Raw genomic sequence first — 23,471 nt, forward strand, 5'->3', positions numbered from 1 at the left:
CCAAAGCATGACGCACTCCTCAAGGGTGTGCTTGACGGGCCCCTGGTGATAGGGGCACGGCTCCTTGAGCATCTTGTCGAAGAGGTTGGCACCTCCGGGGGGCTTCCGAGGGTTCTTGTACTCGGCGGCGGCGACAAGGTCCACGTCGGCGGCGTCGCGTTTTGCTTGCGACTTCTTCTTGCCCTTCTTCTTGGCGCCGCGCTGAGTTGACGCCTCGGGAGCATCTTCCGAAGGGCGGCCCTGGGGCTGCTTGTCCTTCCGGAAGATAGCCTCGACCGCCTCCTGGCCGGAGGCGAACTTGGTGGCGAGGTCCATCAGCTCGCTCGCCCTGGTGGGGGTCTTGCGACCCAGCTTGCTCACCAGGTCGCGGCAGGTGGTGCCAGCGAGGAACGCGCCGATGACATCCGAGTCGGTGATGTTGGGCAGCTCGGTGCGCTGCTTCGAGAATCGCCGGATGTAGTCCCGGAGAGACTCTCCCGGCTGTTGTCGGCAGCTTCAGAGGTCCTAGGAATTCCCGGGGCGCACGTACGTGCCCTGGAAATTGCCGGCGAAAGCTTGGACTAGGTCGTCCCAGTTGGAGATCTGCCCCGGAGGCAAGTGCTCCAACTAGGCGCGAGCGGTGTCGGAGAGGAACAGGGGGAGGTTGCGGATGATGAGGTTGTCATCGTCCGTTCCACCTAGTTGGCAGGCCAGACGGTAGTCCGCGAGCCACAGTTCCGGTCTCGTCTCCCCCGAGTACTTTGTGATAGTAGTCGGGGGTCGGAACTGGGTCGGGAACGGCGCCCGTCGGATGGCTCGGCTGAAGGCTTGCGGACCGGGTGGTTCGGGCGAGGGACTCCAATCCTCCCCGCTGTCGTAGCGTCCCCCACGCCTGGGGTGGTAGCCTCGGCACACCCTCTCATCGAGGTGGGCCCGACGGTCGCGGTGATGGCGCTCGTTGCCGAGGCGACCCGGGGCCGCAGGCGCGGTGTTGCGCGTGCGCCCGGTGTAGACCGAGGCTTCCCGCATGAATCGGGAAGTCGCGACATGAGGTTCCGAGAGGCGGAGCTCTCGGCCCGTCGGACCGTGGCGCCTTCCAAGAGATTCTTGAGCTCTCCCTGGATTCGCCGCCCCTCGGTGGTTGATGGCTCCGGCATCGCGCGAAGAAGCATTGCTGCTGCTGCCAGGTTCTGGCCGACCCCACTAGATGCGGGTGGTGGCCTGACCCTGACGTCGTCGGCGATGCGGTGCTTGAAGCCCTGGGGTAGATGACGTATTTCTCCGGCCGGAGGTTGGCCCGCCCATGCCTGCCCGACATCCCGACGGATCGGCTCAAGCGCTCCTGCTCCCTCGTCGAGCCTGGCCTGTACCCCGCGGATTTGCTCGAGCTGTGGGTCATGGCCCCCCGCCTGAACGGGGACCACAGCTAACTCCCGTGGGATGTCAACGCGAGGCACCGGCCTAGGGAGATCACCGTCCTCCGGCATGCCGAGATGGTTGCCTTCGGAGGGACCCCCCAGATCGACGTGGAAGCATTCGCGACTTGGGCCGCAGTCCTCGTCGCCGAGGCTACGGCTACCGTCGGAACAGTCGGAAAGGCAGTAGTCGCATGCGGTCATGAAGTCCCGCATGGCACTGGGGTTGCCAAGTCCAGAGAAATCCCAACAGATGCTGGGCTCGTCATCTTCCTCGGACCCAGAGGGCCCGTAGGTCGAGACGTCCGTCAGCCAGTCCCAAGGTGACCGCGTACGAAACCCCAGAGGGTTTGGACTCGCCTCTACGAGAGCACCTGCCAAAGCGAAGCCGCTAGGCGGGTCGAGGCTGAATCCAAAAGACGTGGGATGGGAATCGGTCGGTACCTTTTGATCGACGGGCGGCGATGAGGTCACGTCGGGGACTGACTGCGCCGTCGTCTCAGGTACAAGGGTGACGTCCAGCAAGCTTTTCGCGAGCGTGCTGGCGTCGTCTGCTTGCTCGGGATTGGCGTGTCGCGGGGAGACGGCGCTCGCCTTCGTCTCAAACGCGAGGTAGACGCCCGGTGCGCCCCCCGTTGGGGCGCTGGGGCCGTCGACTCGCTTGACAGCCGACGAGGCGCTGCCTCCTGCTTGGCCTTGGTTGCCCCGCCTCCTCCTCCGTCGGCGGGGGAGAGGACGGGGTGAGCTCGAAGGTTGTTCTTCCACCATGCGGGGAAGACGTCGCCGATTCCGCCGCCGGCGGGTGGGCTGTCGGCCGCCATTGTCGTTGTCGCACGGCGGTGGAAGGAGTATCATGTCGTAGCTGCCGTCGAGGGACACGAACTCAAGACTCCCAAAACGGAGCACCGTCCCGGGTTGGAGAGGTTGCTGGAGACTGCCCATCTGGAGCTTGACGGGAAGCTGTTCGTCAACACGCAGTAGGCCCCTACCTGGCGCGCCAACTGTCGGCGTTTCGAGACCGGGGGGTCCCTAGGCCGATGAGTGAATGTCGCCGCGTGCCCCAGCCCAGATGGGTCGAGCGCGAGGGCGAGCGCGAAGGGGGAGAGCGAGGCGGCCGGAGACCGGCGTGAGAGAGGTGGGAATCCTGCGGCCTTCGTGTTCGTCCCGCGCCCAGGTCGGGTGCGCTTGCAGTAGGGGGTTACAAGCGTCCACGCGGGAGAGGGAGCGAGCGGCTCCAAGCGAGCGCGTGTCTCATCCTCGTCCCCGCGCGGCCAACCTTCTCTAAGAGGGCCCTGGTCCTTCCTTTTATAGGCGTAAGGAGAGGATCCAGGTGTACAACGGGGGGTATAGCAGAGCGCTACGTGTCTAGCGGAGGAGAGCTAGCGCCCTAAGTACATGCTGTTGTGGCAGCCGGAGAGATTTTGGCACCCAGCTGGTGTGATGTCGTGGCCGTCGGAGGAGCGATGGAGCCTGGCGGAGGGACAGCTGTCAGAGCGGTTGAGTCCTTGCTGACGTCCTCTTGCTTCCGTAAGGGGGCTGAGAGCCTCCGTCGTCACAGAGTATGTAGGGCGCCATCATTGCCTATCTGGCGGAGCGAGCCAGATGGGACGCCGATCTTGTTCCCTGCGGCCCGAGTCAGCTCGGGGTAGGGTGATGATGGCACCTCCCGTTGACGTGGCTGGTCTGCGCCCTAGGTTGGGCGATGTGGAAGCTCCTCCGAAGCCGAGGTCGAGTCTGTCTTCCGTGGCCGAGGTCGGGTCCGAGCCCCTGGGTCGAGCGAGGCAGAGACCGTCGGCTGAGGTCGGGGCGTAGTCCGACCCCTAGGGTCGGGCGGAGCGGAGTTCGTCGTCTTCTGGGGCTGAGCCCGAGTCCGAGCCCTGGGTCGGGCGGAGCGGAGTTCGCCGTCTTCCGGGACTTAGCCCGAGTTCGAGCCCTGGGTCGGGCGGAGCGGAGTTCGCCGTCTTCCGGGACTTAGCCCGAGTCCGAGCCCTGGGTCGGGCAGAGCGGAGTTCGCCGTCTTCCGGGACTTAGCCCAAGTCCGAGCCCTGGGTCGGGCGGAGCGGAGTTCGTCGTCTTCCGGGACTTAGCCCGAGTCCGAGCCCTGGGTCGGGCGGAGTTCGCCGTCTTCCGGGACTTAGCCCGAGTCCGAGCCCTGGGTCGGGCGAAGCGGAGCTTCCTATGGTGCCTTTGGTCGGGCCTAACTGCCTGTCAGCCTCACTCTGTCGAGTGGCACCGCAACCGGAGCGGCGCAGGCGGCGCTGTCTTTCTGTCAGGCCGGTCAGTGGAGCGGCGAAGTGACGGCGGTCACTTCGGCTCTGCCGGATGGGGGGCGCGTGTCAGGATAAAGGTGTCAGACCACCTTTGCATTAAATGCTCCTGCGATTTGGTCGGTCGGTGCGGCGATTTGGTCAGGGTTGCTTCTTGGCGAAGACAGGGCCTCGGGCGAGCCGGAAATATGTTCGCCGCTGGAGGGGGCCTCGGGCGAGACGGAAATCCTCCGGGGTCGGCTGCCCTTGTCCGAGGCTAGGCTCGGGCGAGGCGTGATCGAGTCCCTCGAATGGACTGATCCCTGACTTAATCGCACCCATCAGGCCTTTGCAGCTTTGTGCTGATGGGGGTTACCAGCTGAGAATTAGGAGCCTTGAGGGTACCCCTAATTATGGTCCCCGACACTAACCATGTTTATAAACTCTCTAAGGCGCTTTATGAGCTCAAGCAAGCCCTAAGAGCATGGTATGAATGCCTAAGAGATTTCCTTATCACTAATGGCTTCAAAGTCAGAAAAGCTGATCCTACACTCTTTACTAAAACCATTGCAAATGATTTGTTTGTATACCAAATTTATGTTGATGATATCATATTTGGGTCTACTAACAAATCTACTTGTGAAGAGTTCAGTAGGATAATGATTCAAAAATTCGAGATGTCTATGGTGGGGAAGTTGAAGTATTTTCTAGGATTTCAAGTGAAGCAACTCCAAGAAGGTACCTTCATCAGCCAAACCAAGTACATTCAAGATATACTTACCAAGTTTGGAATGAAGGATGCCAAGCCCATCAAGACATCCATGGGAACCAATGGGCATCTTGACCTCGACACGGGAGGTAAATCCGTAGATCAAAAGGTATACTGGTCGATGATAGGATCTTTACTCTATTTATGTGCATCTCGACCGGATATTATGCTTTCTGTATGCATGTGTGCAAGGTTCGAAGCCGATCCTAAGGAAGTTCACCTTAGGGCCGTGAAAAGAATCATGAGATATTTAGTTTATACACCTAAATTTGGTCTTTGGTACCCATAGGGATCCACTTTTGATTTAGTAGGTTATTCAGATGCCGATTGGGCAGGGTGTAAAATTGATAGGAAGAACACATCAGGGACTTGTCATTTTCTGGGAAGATCCCTGGTGTCTTGGGCTTCAAAGAAACAAAACTCAGTAGCTCTTTCTACCGCCGAAGCCGAGTATATTGCCGCAGGCCATTGTTGCGCGCAATTGCTTTGGATGACGCAAACCCTTAGGGGCTATGGCTACAAACTGCAATCCGCATGGCAGATAATCCCGTTGAGCACAGCAGCACTAAGCACATAGCCATTCGGTATCACTTTTTGAGGGATCACCAACAAAGGGGGGATATCGAGATTGCTTATGTTAGCACCAAAGAACAATTAGCCGATATCTTCACTAAGCCATTAGATGAGAAAACCTTAACCAAAGTTAGGAATGAGCTAAACATTCTTGATTCTCGGAAATTTGATTGAAACTTTGCACACATAGTTCATTTATATACCTTTAATTATATCTCTTTTATGTCTATGACTAATGTGTTTTCAAGTATATTTTATGATAAGTCATAGATTGAAAGGGAAATGGAATCTTCGGCGAAGACAAGGCTTCCACTCCGCTCTATCGGTATTATTTACCCTTCGCCGTCACTCCACACCACTCTCCACTTTGGTATAATCTTCACTCGTGTTCATGTGTGCCATTGGGGGAGAAAATAAAAGGGCTCATATTTCACTCACAAAGTATCCGTTTTTGGCGATTCATGCCAAAGGGGAGAAAGTATTAGCCCAAAGCAAAAGGACCGCACCACCACCAAATTCAAAAAGTTTTTTAAAAAGAAATTTTCAATTGATATCTTATTTTTTATATATTTCAAATTAGTATGACCGCTTTCAAATTGGTATCTAAAACCCTCTTGAACACTAAGAGGAGAATTTTATTGAGGGGGAGTTTTGTTTAAGTCAAAGGAAAACCATTTGAAATAGGGGGAGAAAATTTCAAATGTTAAAAATGCTTCTCGAAATCTTATTCATGTACCTTTGACTATTTGCAAAAAGACTTTGAAAAGATTTTCTAGAAGAATTTGCAAAAACAAAACAAGTGGTGCAAGCGTGGTCCAAAATGTAAAATAAAAAAAGCAATCCATGCATATCTATTGAAATAATAAATTGGTTTAGTTCCAAGCAACCTTTGCACTTGCCTTATGCAAACTAGTTCAATTCTGCACTTACATATTTGCTTTGGTTTGTATTGGCATCAATCACCAAAAATGGGGAGATTGAAATGGAAATAGGGTCAAACATTTTCCTAAATGATTTTGGTGGTTGAAATGCCCAACACAAATAATTGGACTAACTAGTTTGCTCTAGATTATATATTCTACAGGTGCTAAAGGTTCAACACAAACCAATAAAAAGGTCCAAGTTAGGGTTCAAAAGAAAGGAGCAAAAGAAACCGAAGAGAACCCTGGTGTGGCGCACCGGACTGTGTCCGGTGCACTAGGGACCGTACAGGCTGAACTCTTCACCTTCGGGTTTTTGGAGAGTCACTCCGCTATAATTCACCAGACTGTCTGGTGTGCCAGCGGAGCAACGGCTCCAGCGCAACAGTCGGCTTCAACGAACACCTGCAAAAGTGCTACAGTGCGCGGACAGTTCGCGCAGAGTCAGAGCAGCAGCCAGAAGGCGCACCGGATATTGAACAGTGCATGTCCGATGCAGGACTGGACTGTCCGGTGGCCCAAGTTGTCAGAGCTCCAACAGTCAAAACCGTCAGAACCCTAACGGTTGGGTGACGTGGCTGGCGCACCGGACAGTGTCCGATGGCACACCGGACTGTTCGGTGCGCCCATCGACAGACAACCTCCCCAACGGTTGGTTTGGTGGTTGTGGCTATAAATACCCCCAACCACCACCACTTCAAGTATCCAAGTTTCCAACATATTGCATTCAATACAAGAGCTCTAGACTTTACTCTAAGACACAAACAAGAGATCAAATCCTCTCCAAAGTCCAAAACCACTCCAAACACTTAGTGACTTGTGAGAGAGATTTTCGTGTTCATTTGAGTTCTTGTCGCTTGGATCGCTTTCTTCTTCCTCTTTTTTGTTCTCAAGACACTTGTAATCAAAGCAAGAGACACCAAGTTGTGATGGTCCTTGTAGGGGTCTAAGTGACCCGTTTAATTAAGGAGAAAACTCATTCGGTCTAGGTGACCGTTTGAGAGAGGGAAAGGGTTAAAAGAGACCCGGTCTTTGTGACCACCTCAACGGGGACTAGGTTTGTAAGAACCGAACCTCGGTAAAATAAATCACCGTGTCACTCGCTTTATTTCTTGGTTGATTTGTTTTCGCCCTCTCTCTCTGACTCGAATTTCATTCTAACGCTAACTCCGGCTTGTAGTTGTGCTTTAAAGTTGTAAATTTCAGATTTGCCTATTCACCCCCCTCTAGGCGACTTTCAGATAGTCAGTGGTCTGGTTTGAGTAAGGGCATCCAAAGCTTTAAACGTTGTTATCCGAATACATCCGGTGCATTAGTACCCTTCTCTAGTTGTTGTGCAATCTCTCTGTGTGCCCTGCCCACTTGGCTATCTAGTGGCACACCAGACACGTCTGTCTTGGACTGAAAAATAAGCTTGAGGCTCACGAGCTTGCTCGGCTCAGAGTGGTTTGCGTGTCTCGAGCGAGCCGAGCCAAGCTGACTCGTTTCTGCTCATGAGTCGACTCGCGAGCTACGCCAACCATGCTAAACTAATCAACCTATAAAATAATGATCAATATTGGATAATTCTATAGATAATCAGCTCGTTTCTTAGATTTTGATGATGGATACATGAAAAATTCATAATTTAGATTACTTATAATGTTGAATGATGATTCTATATTTCACATTTATATAATGTTAATTTATTATATGAAGTAATAATATTTACTAGGGTGTGTCTCGTGAGCCAAGACAACTCGTTTTCCATCCCTACTTGTGGATCTCCCCAAACAAGATGCATATTTCTCTGGGTGTCATATCTGATGCTCTATCCGATTTAACATCTAGTGCACACCTACATGTGTGTAGTGTACTATTTTCATAGTTTTGTGTCTAGTGTACTCTTTCTTAGTAGCCCTTCCTTCTATACATTGCAACTCTTATATAGTGTTTTATTTGATGCCTCATCGAACACAATCGGTCCTACTTTTCCGCATTTCATCATGTCTCTTTGTCCAAACTTCTTTCATCTTATGTCTTAGACTCTTGCATAATATTTTCAGGTGTTCACTGAGTCATCTAGCGTTTTTTCTTGATATGTTAATCTTCTCAATCACCACTTTGACTTCATCTAAGTCCATATTACATTCTTTAAATTATATCCATAAACACTAACAAATAATGTTAGTCCAAATAGTTATGTTGATCATTAAACACCACTATAATTAGATGAATCCTGACCCATTTTCTCTGCCAGCTTGTATCAATCAAATCTAGAAAAAAATTATATCTAGAACTTTCCTTATTCATCCTTTTTATAAAACAAACAATTAAATAAATATACATTTCATCTATTACTTCCTAGAAGTTAATAGGTCATCTTGATCATCCGATCAAAATAAATAGACTGCTCACAGTTATTTAGGTGTACCGCAGCAAAGCCCTTAATTCATTCAGCGCAAATTCTAATTGATTTACATATTTAACAAAAGGAAATATATATTGAAAATGAACAATCCAAGTATGATCGCATTCCGAGGGAAAAAATAAAATCAAGTCAGAAAGCAATAAGGATAACGAACATTTTATTTTCCAACAAAAATATCACTTTTAGGAGGTAATAGTCATATCTCAATATTCACATATTATGTACACAAACTAAACATTCTTTTTCGCAAGTGGTACCTAAATTACTGTACATGATTACTGTTCAATGACTATGACTGTTAAATTGTGCTGTTTCTACAGATTACATTACACTATGATGTACCCTTTGAAGAATGCCACTAGTCTGATTGAACAGATCTGAATAGCTCCTCCCATTTCTCTGGGTCAGTCCCAGGTCCTTCACCCTGAGTTTATATTGTGTCCACATAAGTAGAATATACACAGATTTCACTTAGATAACCAGAAAATAAGCAAAATGCAAGTCTAAGGAGTTCCATCTTGATATGCAACTCTAGTCGGTGTCAGCACCCATATTTATGCCAAAGTCACAATAATGCATCCCATGATATAAGAGGCAGCTTCAGCAAGTGTCTATTTTAATTTGAAGGTAAGCAAAATTTAAAGTTTTAAAAGGTAAGGATCTAGGTAATGATAAAAAACACCATGCAATAATCATGAGAGCTAGCGGTTTGGTACCAAGTCTTGCAATTAAGCCATATGTTGAATAGTTTAGCTGTCTAAAAAGCATGGTTTTTAAAGCGGTAAGGCGCTCCAAGGCGTTGGACCACCGCCTAGACGCCTAGGCGGCGCCTAGGCGACGCCTAGGCGAGGTAGGCGGGCAAGGCGCCTAGGCGTCAGACCACCGCCCGGACGCCTAGGCGTCGCCTAGGCGACGCCTAGGCGACGCCTTAAAAACAGTGCTAAAAAGCTAAACCACTATAGGGTCATCCTCCAAGCAGGGATGCCAGTGCCACACAGAGATATCTCCTCTCTAGCTCGTGGCATGGTGCTCTAAAAAGGCTGGATAAAACTATAAAAGACATTGCAGAAGGCTTCAACAGTCTGGTCCAATTGGTTGCTTGGAAGTTGTGTAAGCACCAGAACATTGTGCCTTCAATAATCCAATTCTGCATCTCCAGAGTCCAGAACCAAAAAATGTGCTGCAAGATGTGCTTAATGAAAGACCACTGGTGTACAGCAGACAGCAGGGGCAAGGAATGAAGGGAACTACAGTCATTTCTACTGCCAGAATAGGTTTTAGGTTGTTGGGACTTCGTCTTCCTCAATTGGTTAGTGGCACATGTTGTAATCATAACTCATAAGGCAGTTAAGGCCTATATGCTAACAACTTTCCTCTATTAACTAAATGATACACAACTATGTTGTGTGTTCGAGAAAAATAAAGAGATTGAAAATTTTAAGGGACTAAATCACATTATATCTCGATTGAGACCTGATGATAATTAGCTAATTACCAATAACTAAGTGTACCTGTTCTAGAAAAAAAAATGAGTACCTTCACTGAATTAATCTCATATATCTGTCCTTCAGTAGATTCAATGTCTAAAGCTTGGATACAAGCTTCTGCCACCACAAGTCTGCTAACTTCCCCCACAAGCTTGTCGCCTAGTAGGTATGAGGTGTTAGAAGAAGCAAAAATCTTATCAAAACAAAAGTGTCATCATAAAATGCAGGTGAACAAAAGAAATAACCTTTGCCTATGACTACTGCTCGTCGCTCCCCAGCTGTAGCTTTAAGAAGTGTATTAAGATCATATGAAGTGTAGGGTCCATCTGTCAATCTTCCAGGCCTGCAAACAGCTTGTATCATGTCAGAATAATATATCTATGATCCCACCAAAAAACTTTTCTGTGAACAAACCTGAATACCTGATAATCGTGAATGGTATTCCTGAATTGCGAACAAAGTCTTCTCCCATCTTCTTGTACTTGAGCACACCAAACAGATTCATGATGCTGAAAAATACATAACATGATTGCTCAAGGACCAAGGTTAAAGTTATGGAACATAAAACTGAGTGGTAAATACAAATACCAACGTGAAAGGCAAAGATACTGCCTGACAAGAAGTTGGTTGTGAAAATTGGCTAATATACACTGTTTATAAAACTAAGATTTACACGTAAAACATAGTTTTTCTATTTGGAATCGTCTTAGGCCTAATTCCTATTACTTTAGCGGGATTATTCGTGACTGCGTATTTGCAATACAGGCGTGGGGATCAGTTGGATCTTTGATTGAGTAATATTTCTTTTTTGATTGACCTCATCTCTGGTCTGGAGGAGGTCAAATTGGAGTTGCAATTCTACTTTGTTTTTTTAAGTTATTTTAGTTTCGGCATAAGATATATGGAATCACGCTCTGTAGGATTTGAACCTACGACATCGGGTTTTGGAGACCCGCGTTCCCGGATCCAGGGGGAGTACGTTCGATGGAATAATTTCTTAGATGTATTACCCTATCCCTAGGGGTTGGGTCCCCTTCTGACGGGTCAGTGGAATCTTTATGCCCAAAATCCTGATTCGAGTAATCATTTATTTGGTACCACTCAAGGAGCGGGAACCATTCTGACCCTTCTTGGGGGATTCCATCCACAAACACTAAGTTTGTGGTTGACCGATATTGCTCATCATCATTTAGCTATTGCATTTATTTTTCTCATTGTCGGTCATATGTATCGAACTAACTTCGGAATTGGGCACAGTATCAAAGATCTTTTAGAAGCACATACTCCTCCGGGGGGGTCGATTAGGACGTGGGCATAAAGGCCTTTATGATACAATCAATAATTCGATTCATTTTCAATTAGGCCTTGCTCTAGCTTCGTTAGGGGTTATTACTTCCTTAGTAGCTCAACATATGTACTCTTTACCTGCTTATGCATTCATAGCACAAGACTTTACTACTCAAGCTGCTTTATATACTCATCACCAATACATTGCAGGGTTCATCATGACAGGGGCTTTTGCTCATGGAGCTATTTTTTCATTAGGGATTACAATCCGGAACAGCTGGAGTACGGTAGGGGCAGAGGGAATTTCTGGTGGAGCGGTGAAATGCATTGAGATCGGAAAGAACACCAACGGCGAAAGCACTCTGCTGGGCCGACACTGACACTGAGAGACGAAAGCTAGGGGAGCAAATGGGATTAGAGACCCCAGTAGTCCTAGTCGTAAACGATGGATACTAGGTGCTGTGCGACTCGACCCGTGCAGCGTTGTAGCTAACGCGTCTTGCATATTGTTTTAGAAGGGTAACCTTTAACATTACTATCATACTATGATGTCGTGAAGTTCAGCTGTAAATACCCTCTTCAGAATCATAAGGTATTATACCTCCATGGTATCTCATTGTATTTTGTAACACCAATAGATGACACAAGAACCAGTCTCTTGATTGTCTGTGGCAAGGCACTTACAAGATTTCTGATGCCATCCCAATCTGTCACAAAAATATGTGTGTGATCAGTGAACTAAGACACTTTCTCACCCATAACTGTTATTCTTAGCTTGTGTAGGTGATAAACATGGATATCTATGGCTACTGATATGCATCAACTTAAAATGACTAAGCAGGTTTATTTTGGACTTTTTCTTCTTCTTATATAATGATGCGCAGCTCTCCTGCGCGTTCAAGAAAAAAATGATTAAGCATACAGGTGTGCATGATTTGACCAGAAGAATGTACATAATGAACACATAAATAGATGTTTACAGCTCAAACCAATAAATAACTCATTAGGCCTCTGTCTCAGCTAAATTTCAGCCTTTTATTTGGTTCATTCTGGAATGGAAAGTTCCTATGTTCCATCAAGATTATCCTTGTCCAAAATTCTTTTGTCTGGATTATCTAAATAAGGGTGAAGTGCATGTTCTTCTTTAACATTGACTGATATCTTGGATGAAAGTTTAACTTCGATTGCAGAATAAGAGGCAGTACATACCTACACGTTCTGGAGTATTCTCTCCATCCCAGCGTTTAGATGGAAATGCTGTAGTTCCAGTACAACATATCACATGCGTAACTCCCTAGAAAAGAGACCCCTATATTTTGATTTATTCAATCATTGCAGAAATAGATAGCCCAAGAAAATATATGAACTGTATAAATTCATAGAAAAAGAAGGGACCAACCTCAAACATTAGTGGATCCAAATCATTAGGGTTTCTTGTGTCCGCTTTGTAAACCTGACATGAAAGATAAAATTAAATAATCCAGGCACGAGCACGAAAGGTCGATAGGTGTACATTTTTCTTGGAGACAACGGTGGGGGATGGAATGCTGAATATCCAGATGTACCTGCAGTACACTCTCATCCTGCTTGCCAAATAGTGCTGATGCCTTTTCTGGATCTCTTAGGAGCAACCTTGACTTGATGTTCCTGCTCAGCAACGATGCTACAACCAACTGCCCTGAAAGGATGTACTCACTACTCAGTCAATATCTTGCCAACTGAGCTAGCAAGCAACGCTAAAAAGGACACACGAACACAAACTTGCAATGCAACACAAACATGTTATCCTTAGCCCTCCAATGATTAATATCTCGCATGTTTCAAACACAGTAACTGGCACTAAGATATTGTCAAATTCAGAGGTAAATGAGCTTTTCTGTCTCGGAGCTGTAATTCGACACGAAATCTTTGCCTCGGGGAAAATGCTACGCAAATACGCAATGGTAGAAGTAGAACGAACATCAGATATATTGGTATCTCACCAACACCACCGGTTCCGCCAACGACCAGAACCAGCTTGGAGGACGCCTCGGCGGCACCCGGCCCGCCGGCCTCACCGGGCTCTTCCGTCCGCGCCTGCTGCTCCTGCACGGCCTGCGACTCTGCCGCCGCCGCGAGCCGCCACGTGCCACGACCAGCTGCCGCGCCGGACGGGAGCAAGCGGAGGGAGACCGCGGTCGGCTGGTGAGAGTGAGACCGCAGCGCCGCTCGGAGGCGGCTACGCGGCGGCGAAGGAACGAGCGGCGAGAGCACGGGGTTGAAGCAACCCACCGCCATCTTGGGGTCTGGGGCCAAGAGCAACGATGGGTACAGAAGCCAGGGAGTGGACGGACCGCGGAGTGCTGAGACACCGGACACGTCACACGAGAATGCGCGCGCGCGGCGGCGGCGAGACGAAGAGATATCGGAAGGGAAGGCGAGGCATGGGACGCGCCAACTTTTTTGCAAATCGGCCCTTTTCGGGTTTTTTTCCCACATTTATGCCCCTGGCAGTTTCATTTCAAAAAATGGACCCATAGCTCGGCGCCGTCATCATTGGCGCCGAGCATGTGTGTGCCGGCGCCAATACTATTGGCGCTTATACGTCAGACGCCGGTGTGACCTGGACCTACGTGGCACGTACCTCGGCGCCATAGATCTTGGCGCCGAGGTAGGCACCCGGTCAACGACGCCTACCTCGGCGCCAAGATCTATGGCGCCGAGGTACGTGCCTATAAATAGTACCCTACATCTGGCTTGTTCCTGTGCTCATTTCAATTCTTCTAAACTAGAGATGTCTAGGCGTGGTAAATATGCTAAACAAAGGTAAGTTTTGGATCTGCCTCTTATTTTGTGAGTCTATTATATTTCTGATTGTTATAGAGTTTATGGAAATTTAGGAAGGGTCCTTTGACCGGAACTGCCTTCGACCCGCTGCCTTTGCCAAGTGGTGTTCCAGTGCCTATGTGTTTTTGTGGTGATCCTTGTAAGGTCGATAAGTCTGAAGATCATGACACCTATCGACAGAGGTATTGGATGTGTGCTAACTTTGCATTTGAGCCAACTATTGTTCAACGTCAGATGAATTTAATGGTGAGAATAGTCTTGTAATATGTTTACATTTGTGAATGTTTTTGTAAATGTTTTTTTGCGTACTAATAATTGCACATTTTGTAGACTCCTCCACCGCTATGTGATTTTGAGCAGTGGATTGACACAGAAATATCAGAGAAAGATAAGAAGTGGCTGGAGAATCTTCAAAAGTGGGATGCAGAGGACAAAGAGAGGATGAAAAAAAGACGAGAGGAGCTTACTGCCGAGCAACAACGTGAAGACGAAGAGAAAATGAGGCGTGTTGCTGAATGCAGGGAAGATAAGGAGAAGAAGCTTGAGCGTGCACGTCGTGCAAAGGAAGCAATGGAGGAGAACCCTGATGCATTTCGCAAAGGCAAATGGCCCCGTTGTACTCAGTAGTATTGGTGTTTTATTTGAAGTTATGTAATAAAGAACTTATTATTCGGTAATATGTATTGTCGAACAATGATATTTCGTAATGAATTACCTTCAAATTGATGAAAAATTACATAAATACATAATTGATGAAAAGTAGATTTAAAGCAATTCTTGAAGGCGACTTGAAGCAATTGAAATAGATAATCAACACGCTGAAAGCAATTGATACATAAGAGTTTTCTAGTAGTGCTCCCACATTCCAAATTGAGTTGACCCTTCCCCATAGTATCCTCCCATTGTTGGTGTCTGCTGTGGGTGCGGTGGAGACGACGGAGGACCAACATTCTTGTTGTGACAAGGGCAGCAACAATATGGATCTGGGCATACTTGCACCTGTGAAGCACCACCATTGTTTGTGTCTCTTTCTTCCTCATCATTTTTGTTGCTTACTTCTCTCTCTAGATCAAATATCCTATTCTGTAGGTAGGATATGTATTCCGCATGAGGAAAAATTGGACGAGGATCTACCCAACGAGTGAACCCACAATTCTCCTTGACCAATGAATGCTGCATAAATGTTCATAGTTAGTTTCACTGAACAACAAAAGTATTTAGAAAAAAGGACTACAAATTAATTTGTACATATGCATAAGGACATCTGAAGAAACGCCGGCCTCCATCAATTCCACCCTCAACGAACATCTGCACCAAGCAATCCTCGCCATGCATGCACTTCGGCCAAACTTCTCTCCTATTATCGTAGGACCTAAGTCTAACCTCTTTGTTGAAATCTTTTTTACTTTGAACTGGAAAGTTAAAAACCGCCTCTTCAAAAAAATCTGGACCAAGAGGGCCATCAAAACACATTGGAGTTAACTTCCCTCCATCCTTTCGTCTCTCATTTACCGCACCCTTGCCCCTCGAAGACCCTGAAGCCATTCTATTGCACAATGAAGCAAATGTACAAAGGATCGTGTATATATAGGCTAAAGGATAGATAGTGTAATAGATTATAAACATCAGATATGTACAAAAACTCTGAAAAGGCTATGTTCTTGTTCTGAAAAGGCTACATGTCCTACGCTATGTTCTTTTTCTGTAAAGGCTATATATACAATCCTGAAAAGCCTATTTTTACACTCTGAAAAGGCTATATAAGCACTCCTGAAAAGGCTACGAAATGGATCTGAAAAGTATAGATGCTAGTCCAAAAATTAATGCTTCTGAAAAGGCTATGTAATAGTTATGTAAAGGCTACATGACATAACCAACAATTTCACAAAATTTCGGCAGAGTTTTCTCTGTTTTTTGTCAATCCAAGATATACTCATAGATAAGCATAACATACAAGTGCATACAATTGTAAACAATTCCAAGCAAGCTCATAAAAGTCTAAACAAGTTCATTACAAGTCCATAGAATTCATACAAGTCCATTAAAATGTCATACAAGCCCGTAGAGGCCAAATGAGTCCATTACAAGTCTATATAATTCATACGTTACATAACAAGTCCATAGAGTCCAAACCAATTCAACGTCTCCTAGTCTTACCCTTGCCTAAAGCGTCGGTGCCTAGAGTGTAACGTTGTGGAGAGCGGTGTCGCCTACGCTCTTGTGGTTGTAATGGCTGTGTCGAAGGAGCCCCCTCAAGCTGTGAAGGTCCTATCTCGTCGTGATCGTAGTCGAAGCCAGCACCAAGACCTGTGGAGGGCGTTGCTGTGTCGGTACACGATGGTACATGGACGTCATGTTCAACAGTAGTCCTGCAGCCACAGCGAGCAGCAGCTCCACGTAGGCGCCTAGATAAACGCTGCATGCCAAAGACATATTAGTTTACAACATATTCATAACACGCTAAAGGCTATAAACGATGCATGTGGGCTTACCTGCAAGAAGCTGCGCATGCTGCTGTCGCCCGTAGTCAAAAGTTGGCGATCAATGTCCTCTACCGACCGTCGCAATGTGTTACCCTGTACAACACAATTTGCATCACACATACAATTTATACATGTCGAGTATTAAAATCGAGTAAAACTTACCACTCGATCTAATATGGGTGCCGCCTCCACTTGGGTTCCCAGTCTAGTGGACAGGTCATACTCCGTTTCTTCATCGTCAGAAGAATCAATGTCGGCGTAGTCTTCCGCTGTCCACTGCTGGCGAAGCTTACAACGAGTCGCACCCTGGTACCAAGCTTGGTACCGCCTGTAATCACTGTTGTTGTGCAACTCATCGTTGGAATATACATTCTCAGCACCCGATTCCCAATTATTTACTAATATCAGATGATGTTGACGAAAGTCTGTTATCTTCTTTTGCTTCCGCCGGTCAAATCTACACACAAATCATATCATATAAAGAACACAAAGTTAAGAATGATTGATGTTATAAATTGCAAACTGGATTTATAGATTGTGAACTTACTTGTGTAGCTCCTTTGAAGTAGGAACATCTTCAACCGGCCATAGCTGGTTCCTACCAAACTGTCTCTGAACCCTGTGAGGTAGGTGCCACTCAACACACCAGAAACAGACCAAAGGACATTGCATCATATAGAGTTCATCTTCACTGCTGCATACTACACTAAAGATCATCCCAGCATACTCAGGTGCGTTGTATGGCTGCCATGTGACCTAAAACAAAAATGAAGCAATCTATGTTAAGTAAAATAAAACAAATTTCATAACGATAAGATATACATGTTGAGTACTTACGCTAGAGGCAGAAAGGGTGTCAAACTCGTTAACATACTCCATGTATGCCCTCTTAGCTCTCGCAAAAGGAGCTGCCACTTGGTCCCAAATATAAGCATACGTCGGTCGAAGACGTTCATTTCCATAAATCATCCATGGCCAGGGTCTAGGCTGGAAAACACGTGGTCGACCAACTGGTATGCGAAACCTGCAAAATGAAATTTATGTTAGTAAGTAATATAGCGTTATTAAATAAAATTTAGAAGACGTCGGTCCTAGACGTACCACATCCATATCTGCAGGAGGTAGACGCAACCGCCTATAGACGAAGAGGAGGACGTACGACGGCAAGCTTCACAAAGCTGCCGGTACAAAAAAGAAAGCACAGCGGAGCCCCAACTGTACTGTCCAGCTGTATCCCAGTCGGTTAGACATGGGATGTACATCCAGGACGCGCAGTCTCATGTGGCGTCTGGGAAGAGGACACAACCAAACATGTGCAAGATCCAAGCTCGACAATAGAACTGGACTGTAGCCTCATCAGCATCAGCAGGGCACACACCAAAAGACTGACGGAGCCATGTGATGCCTACTCCAGCAGTCCTTTCAACGCCCTCAGCAGGAAGCTCCCTACCAAGAAAGCCCTCAACTCTAGCCCTCCAACCGTCAGAGTCACATTGGCCTGTCACTGCTCTGCCACCAACATCGAGTCCAAGTATCTTCTGTGCATCCTCTAATGTGACTGTCATCTCACCAAAAGGAAGATGAAAACTATGTGTCTCAGGCCGCCACCTACACAATTAAAAAAAATAGTGTAAACGAGCTCAATGATTCAAGAATATTTTTATAAAATCATAACAATACATGTCCACAAGTGCAGTAATGGCCGCCGAATCAATAGTAGGCAACCCGCGTCGTAACTGGTAAGATATTACATCTAGACCTGCTCGTCTGAGGTAATTAGTGTACCTGTCGTCGAACACCATGTCTAGGAACCCATTGTGTGTCCTAGAACGAAGCGTTGCTAGGTCCTACACGGAAAAATATTATATAAGCAACACCATTTGTACAACAACAAATCTACAAAAGATATTTACAATTAAATACCTGGCCTTCCGACAGAAGGCGCCCCCGGTGGCTCTCGTCGTAGAACGGGTCGAGGAGGTGGAACTGTGCCATCCTACAAAATGAAATTAATGTTAGTAAGTAATAAGGACTTATCAAATAAAATTAAGGTAGTATCATTAAACAAAAAATACAAACCTCGCTAATCTGCCAACGACAAGTGCGTGAATTATGACCAAGTCTACCGCACTTGCCACACTCATACTGCTCGGGGTCGGTAAGAAATGGTGTTCTCCTTCCCCTTCTACTCCTACCACCAACCTGATCCATAACCATCTTGTGCCTCGTCCTCTTCCTGGATCCACGCTTGGTCCAACGACTACTTGGATCAGCAACATACTTTGGGCCATCGTACGGAGGCCACTCACCCGCGTCACAATAAGGAATAAATCTTGGACTCCAAGTCAACACTAGTTTATCAATAGTAAACTCTTGAGGTATCCTCCTCTCTAAGTCAAAGTTACGAGCTCGAGCAGCTGCGATTAGATGAGAACATGGAAAATGGTATTGCCTGGGTGCGCCACAAGTACATGACAAGTCATTAAGGACAACCACATGCTTCCTCGACTCTTGTGACTCGCCGTCAGAAGTAGTACCAGCTTGAAGGAATACCTCATATGTCCCTGACTGTAAGTCAAAACAATCAACAGTGTGTGTGTTTGCCCTTTCCTTTGCCTTCTCTAGAAAGGTCTTAGGCTTTGGAGCCCATCTCTCTCCCTCATTCTGCAATCCAACTGCGTGGGTGTGTCTATCATTAAACCATGCCACAAGCTTGTAAAAGGTAAATGTCACTATAGCAGTGACCGGCATACCACGTATGCCCAACAATAATTTGTTGAATGACTCGGCCATGTTACTACACTGGAACTCATATCTCCATCCACCTAAGTCGTGAGCTCTCGTCCACTTCTCCAAATCCGGCATCAATCCATTCAACCAATCTCTACCTTCGGCATTTGTTGCGACTTTGAGCTTTTCTAACTTTTCTCTAAAGAACTTGTCTTCCAGCTGTCGACATGTATCCTGGAAAAGCTCAAAGTTATCCTTGACACCATCCTTACGCAGAAGATTCTCAGCAAGGTGTCGAGTACACCACCTGTGATGCAAAGGAGGGTACCCATCGATCTGCTCACGGACCGCGTTGAGTATTCCCTGGTGCCGATCTGATATTACACCAACTTCCCGTCCTGGGCCAACCACATGTATCCGGACCAATCGCAGGAACTAGCCCCAACTGTCTTTGTTCTCTTTCTCAACCAGAGCAAATGCTAGGGGAACTAGCTTGTTGTTTGCATCAACGGATATGGCAATTAGAAGAGTGCCCTGGTACTTGCCGAGAAGAAACGTGCCGTCAATTGAAAAGACAGGACGACAATGCCGGAAGGCATCCACACACTGGGGAAAGCACCAGAACGCACGGAAGAATATCTGTCTCCCATCAATCCATGCATTTGGTTTAGGGATGTACTCATAATGCATGCCTGGATTGACCGCCTTCATTGCATTTAAAAGAACAGGTAGCTGCTCGTACCCAGACTCCCAGTCCCCATATATCATCTTCCACGCACACTGCTTAGCCCTCCAAGCTTTACCATATGTTATCTTGTACCCATCAAACACATTCTCCACGATCCTCATGATTGTCCTAACCTTCATATTTGGTTCCGACTGCAGTATTCCCATAAGTCGCTTCCCGATGAGGGTTGATGTCAATTGGCGATGTTTCATCGTTAACTCATGTTCAGCACATGTGTGTGGCCCCACTACTTTTGTTATCTTCCACTTTGCGGTGATCTTTTGTATCCTAGCACAAACCCTCCATGAACAGTTATCCTTGTCGCATACAACCGTGTAACGACGTTTCTCGTACGAATGAAGTACTCTATACGGCCTCTTTCGTAAGACTGCATAATGCTGCAACCACCTCTTCAAGGCAGTTAGGTCCTTGAAGACCCTACCCTTTTCAATCATCATGCTAGGACCGGCCTCAGGAGCGTCAAGCAGCTCATCATCCCTGCCCTCTGCATTTGCCTGATGAGAAAGACTAAGATCGCTGAACTCATGCACTCTAGGATCCCGACCGTCTGGAAAAACACGTTGCAACATCTCAATGTCACTCTCTGTGAGTTCACCAACCGGGCGATCATCATCTGAATCGGCAGCCATAGCAAAGGCATATGGCTCCTCTTCATTCCTAAACTCAGGACTGTTGGAGGCAATAAAACCATCACCGAAGCAGCCACGTGCCTCAGTCTGAGGATCAACCACAAGAGTAGGAGTCTCTCCTGCAACAGGTACAAGATGATCAGTCCCACGTCAAATGGAATGAGCAAAGTGCTCATGGTCCAAAATGAAGATGTAATGCCAATAAGACTTACTGCAATTGGTTTGTGCCAAAGGGATACACGCAGCTAAATCTGTCTGCAGACCATCTCCTGGCTGACTTAATGGGATCAAATTGGGGCCAGATTGAGCATCAGGAACAGTTGGCACGTCATGGATAGCACGATCAAAGTCTTCAGGGGGACGGTCTACTACAACCGGACGCACCACAACCTCCATGAGTTGCAAATGGGTCTTCATAGCCGAAGTAATATAATTATCCCAATCCAGTTGACAATCAATTGGGATGACTCGTCTTATGACATTTGGTGGATGACCGATATTAAGCACTCTGTCAACCGCAATGTCATCAGCTTCATGGTAACCTAACTTTTGTTTAGCCTTTGTAAACACATCTCTCAAGGAGGGTCTAGCATTGAATAGTACCGGCACGTGTCGCATGTCAATGAACTTGGCATTTCCATACGGATCTTGTTCCACATTGCCTCCATGATACAAGCTCAAAAAATTGTCCATCTATTTGAAACACCAATTAAAAATTCAATATAAACTGTGGATTGTTATTACCTAACCACAAACCACTAATTAGTACCTAAATAAGTATAAATATAACCACCACCCACTAATATACTAACCACCTTATAAAATACTCATATATAATAATTGCAAATTTTGACAGCACCTCCCCTGCATGGGGAGGATAAAAAACATGCACATTTGACTCACATTCATAATATTCAATCAAATTAGCATTTATCACAATTACTAACATTCATCACATTCAAAATACAACAAATTATAGCACAACAATCTAACATAATTAATACAAAATGCTTACATAATAACAAAAACCATATAAAATTTACCTTGACGGTCCGGGTCGGGGTCGGGGATGGACGACGACGACGCGGGCGAGGAGCGGGGCAGTGTGTCGACGGCCGGGGTCGGGGCGCCGGGAGGGAACTGGGCTTCGCGGGGTTGGCCGGAACGGGGCGCGGCCGTGGGACGGGCGTTGGCGGCGGCGCTTCTTGGGCGGCGCGGTGGAGCTTGCGGGGCGGGCCGGCGCGGGCAGGGGCGGCTCGGGCGTGGCCGTCCGGGGGCGGCGCGGCGCGGGCGTGGCCGTCCGGGGCCGGGGCGGGCGAGGGCGTGGCCGGCCGGTGGCGGGGCGGGGCGGGCGTGGAGGTCCGGGGGCGGGGCGGCGCTGCCGTGGCCGTCCGGTGGCGGGGGCGGCGCGGGCGGGCGCGCCGGTGGTGGGGCGGCGCGGCCGGGCAGGCCGGTGGCGGGGCGGCGCGGCCGGGGCGGCGCGGGCGGCAGTGGCGCGGTGGTAGGGCGCCGGGCGGCGTCGGCTATGGCGGCGGGGGGCGAACAAGGCGGCGCGGCGGCTGGCTGGCGAAAAAACCCTGGGCGCGGGTCAAAATTAGGGTTTGAACTATTTTGAATATAGGGGGTCGGCGCCAAGATCTATGGCGCCGACCCCCTGACACGTGGACTTCCGCCAACAGGGGGGTCGGCGCCAAGATCTATGGCGCCGACCCCCTGACACGTCACGTCCACCGAGTCATCCCCGTCAGGCAGACAGGCGCCAATAGTATTGGCGCCGGCACACACATGCTCGGCGCCAATGATGACGGCGCCGAGCTATGGGTCCATTTTTTGAAATGAAACTGCCAGGGGCATAAATGTGGGAAAAAACGCGAAAAGGGCCAATTTGCAAAAAAGTTGGTGGGACGCGCCACTTGGCCGCAGCCTGGCCAGGTGTCTGATGCCCGGTGGGGCCAATGCGGGTGAGTGGCGCGAGACCGCGCGACGGCGCGAGGGAGCCGCCTTTGGCTCGGAACCATCGCGCATTCGCGCTGGGACTGTTTTGGTACCTTTGCCCTTCAGTTCAGGGCAACAACATTAGTAATATACTAGAAATAGTGCTGGGAAGTGGGAATATGGGCCGAGCTTTTCGGGCAGCACGAGCATGCTCCGAAAATATGAGCCCAAACCACGGCCCGACACGAAATAATATGGGCCGAGCTAACACGGTCCGAAGGCGGATTTGGGCCGGGCCTCAATTTCCGGCCCATCGGGCCCCAGCACGGTTCGCATAGATGGACCGGGTTTGAACCGGCACGGCCCAATTAAGCCCAATATATTTAATTTCTTTAATTTAGTAAGATATCGACTTTATATTGTTGTTATATTGGAAGTTTATGTGGTCAAATGATGCTAAAATTGTTTAATATCTTTAATTTAGTAAGCTATAAACTTTATATGGTTGTAATATTTTGATTTTATGTGGTCAAATATACGGGTCGGGCTTGGGCCGGCACGGCCCAATGAAGGCACGACGTGGTTTAGGGCCGGACTGGGCCACTGTTTTTACACTTCGGGCTGGCACAGCACGGGCCAAAAGTTTGTTGGGCTTTACTGGCCCGAACCCGTTTGGCACGAAGCACGATGGGCTTGGGCCAATGAATTGTACAAAAATATTATATGCAATGAATATACATTGAAATGCACACAACTAAATTAAAGATATAGTTACATGCATAGTGCAATTGAATGTTACAAATACTAGTTAATCATGTTGGTGCTAGGTGCTTTTATTAGCTAGTGTTATGTCTTTATTTATACTAATGATATTCACATACTTTTAAGGTGTTCTGAAACATAAGAGAAGTGTTCTCAAATACAAAAGATAAAAATGCACTTGATAATACTTGGTGTGGTGTTCTGAAACCAAAGAGAGGTGTTTTGAAATAGAAGAGAGAGTACATATTTGAGTATATGTAGAGCCCAGTATC

The 23,471-nt window shown here is 47.6% G+C and overlaps 2 protein-coding genes across 2 annotated transcripts; both read right to left on the bottom strand.

Annotated features, from left to right (window-relative positions):
• Nucleotides 1–8,452: 8,452 nt before the first annotated feature.
• LOC109943421 (sanguinarine reductase) lies at nt 8,453–13,536 on the bottom strand. The gene is made up of 9 exons (XM_020546381.2): nt 13,069–13,536; nt 12,652–12,764; nt 12,486–12,539; nt 12,296–12,380; nt 11,688–11,793; nt 10,222–10,308; nt 10,045–10,142; nt 9,849–9,958; nt 8,453–8,736 (listed from the first exon to the last, which is right to left on the bottom strand). Exons 1-9 carry the CDS (start codon nt 13,361–13,363, stop codon nt 8,671–8,673), a joined length of 1,014 nt encoding a protein of 337 aa, XP_020401970.1. The 5' UTR covers nt 13,364–13,536; the 3' UTR covers nt 8,453–8,670.
• Nucleotides 13,537–16,049: 2,513 nt separating this feature from the next.
• On the bottom strand, nt 16,050–17,827 carry LOC103644657 (serine/threonine-protein phosphatase 7 long form homolog). Its single transcript, XM_020541659.1, has 6 exons — nt 17,497–17,827; nt 17,233–17,419; nt 16,943–17,151; nt 16,558–16,852; nt 16,405–16,488; nt 16,050–16,328 (listed from the first exon to the last, which is right to left on the bottom strand). Exons 1-6 carry the CDS (start codon nt 17,655–17,657, stop codon nt 16,050–16,052), a joined length of 1,215 nt encoding a protein of 404 aa, XP_020397248.1. The 5' UTR covers nt 17,658–17,827.
• Nucleotides 17,828–23,471: the final 5,644 nt, after the last annotated feature.

Source organism: Zea mays, chromosome 1 (genome assembly GCF_902167145.1).
Source record: "Zea mays cultivar B73 chromosome 1, Zm-B73-REFERENCE-NAM-5.0, whole genome shotgun sequence".
NCBI classification, from domain to species: Eukaryota; Viridiplantae; Streptophyta; class Magnoliopsida; order Poales; family Poaceae; genus Zea; species Zea mays.

Excerpts from the sequence above, each read along its gene's own strand:
- LOC109943421 (XM_020546381.2), bottom strand. The coding sequence starts at position 13,363 with ATGGCGGTGGGTTGCTTCAACCCCGTGCTCTCGCCGCTCGTTCCTTCG. Across the intron at positions 10,309-11,687 it reads TACAATGAGATACCATGGAG|CATCATGAATCTGTTTGGTG; the intron begins GTATAATACCTT and ends TGTATTTTTCAG. Across the intron at positions 10,143-10,221 it reads ATACCATTCACGATTATCAG|GCCTGGAAGATTGACAGATG; the intron begins GTATTCAGGTTT and ends AGCTGTTTGCAG.
- LOC103644657 (XM_020541659.1), bottom strand. The coding sequence starts at position 17,657 with ATGTACATCCCATGTCTAACCGACTGGGATACAGCTGGACAGTACAGT. Across the intron at positions 17,152-17,232 it reads ACACCCTTTCTGCCTCTAGC|GTCACATGGCAGCCATACAA; the intron begins GTAAGTACTCAA and ends TTTTTGTTTTAG. Across the intron at positions 16,329-16,404 it reads GCATGCGCAGCTTCTTGCAG|CGTTTATCTAGGCGCCTACG; the intron begins GTAAGCCCACAT and ends TTTGGCATGCAG.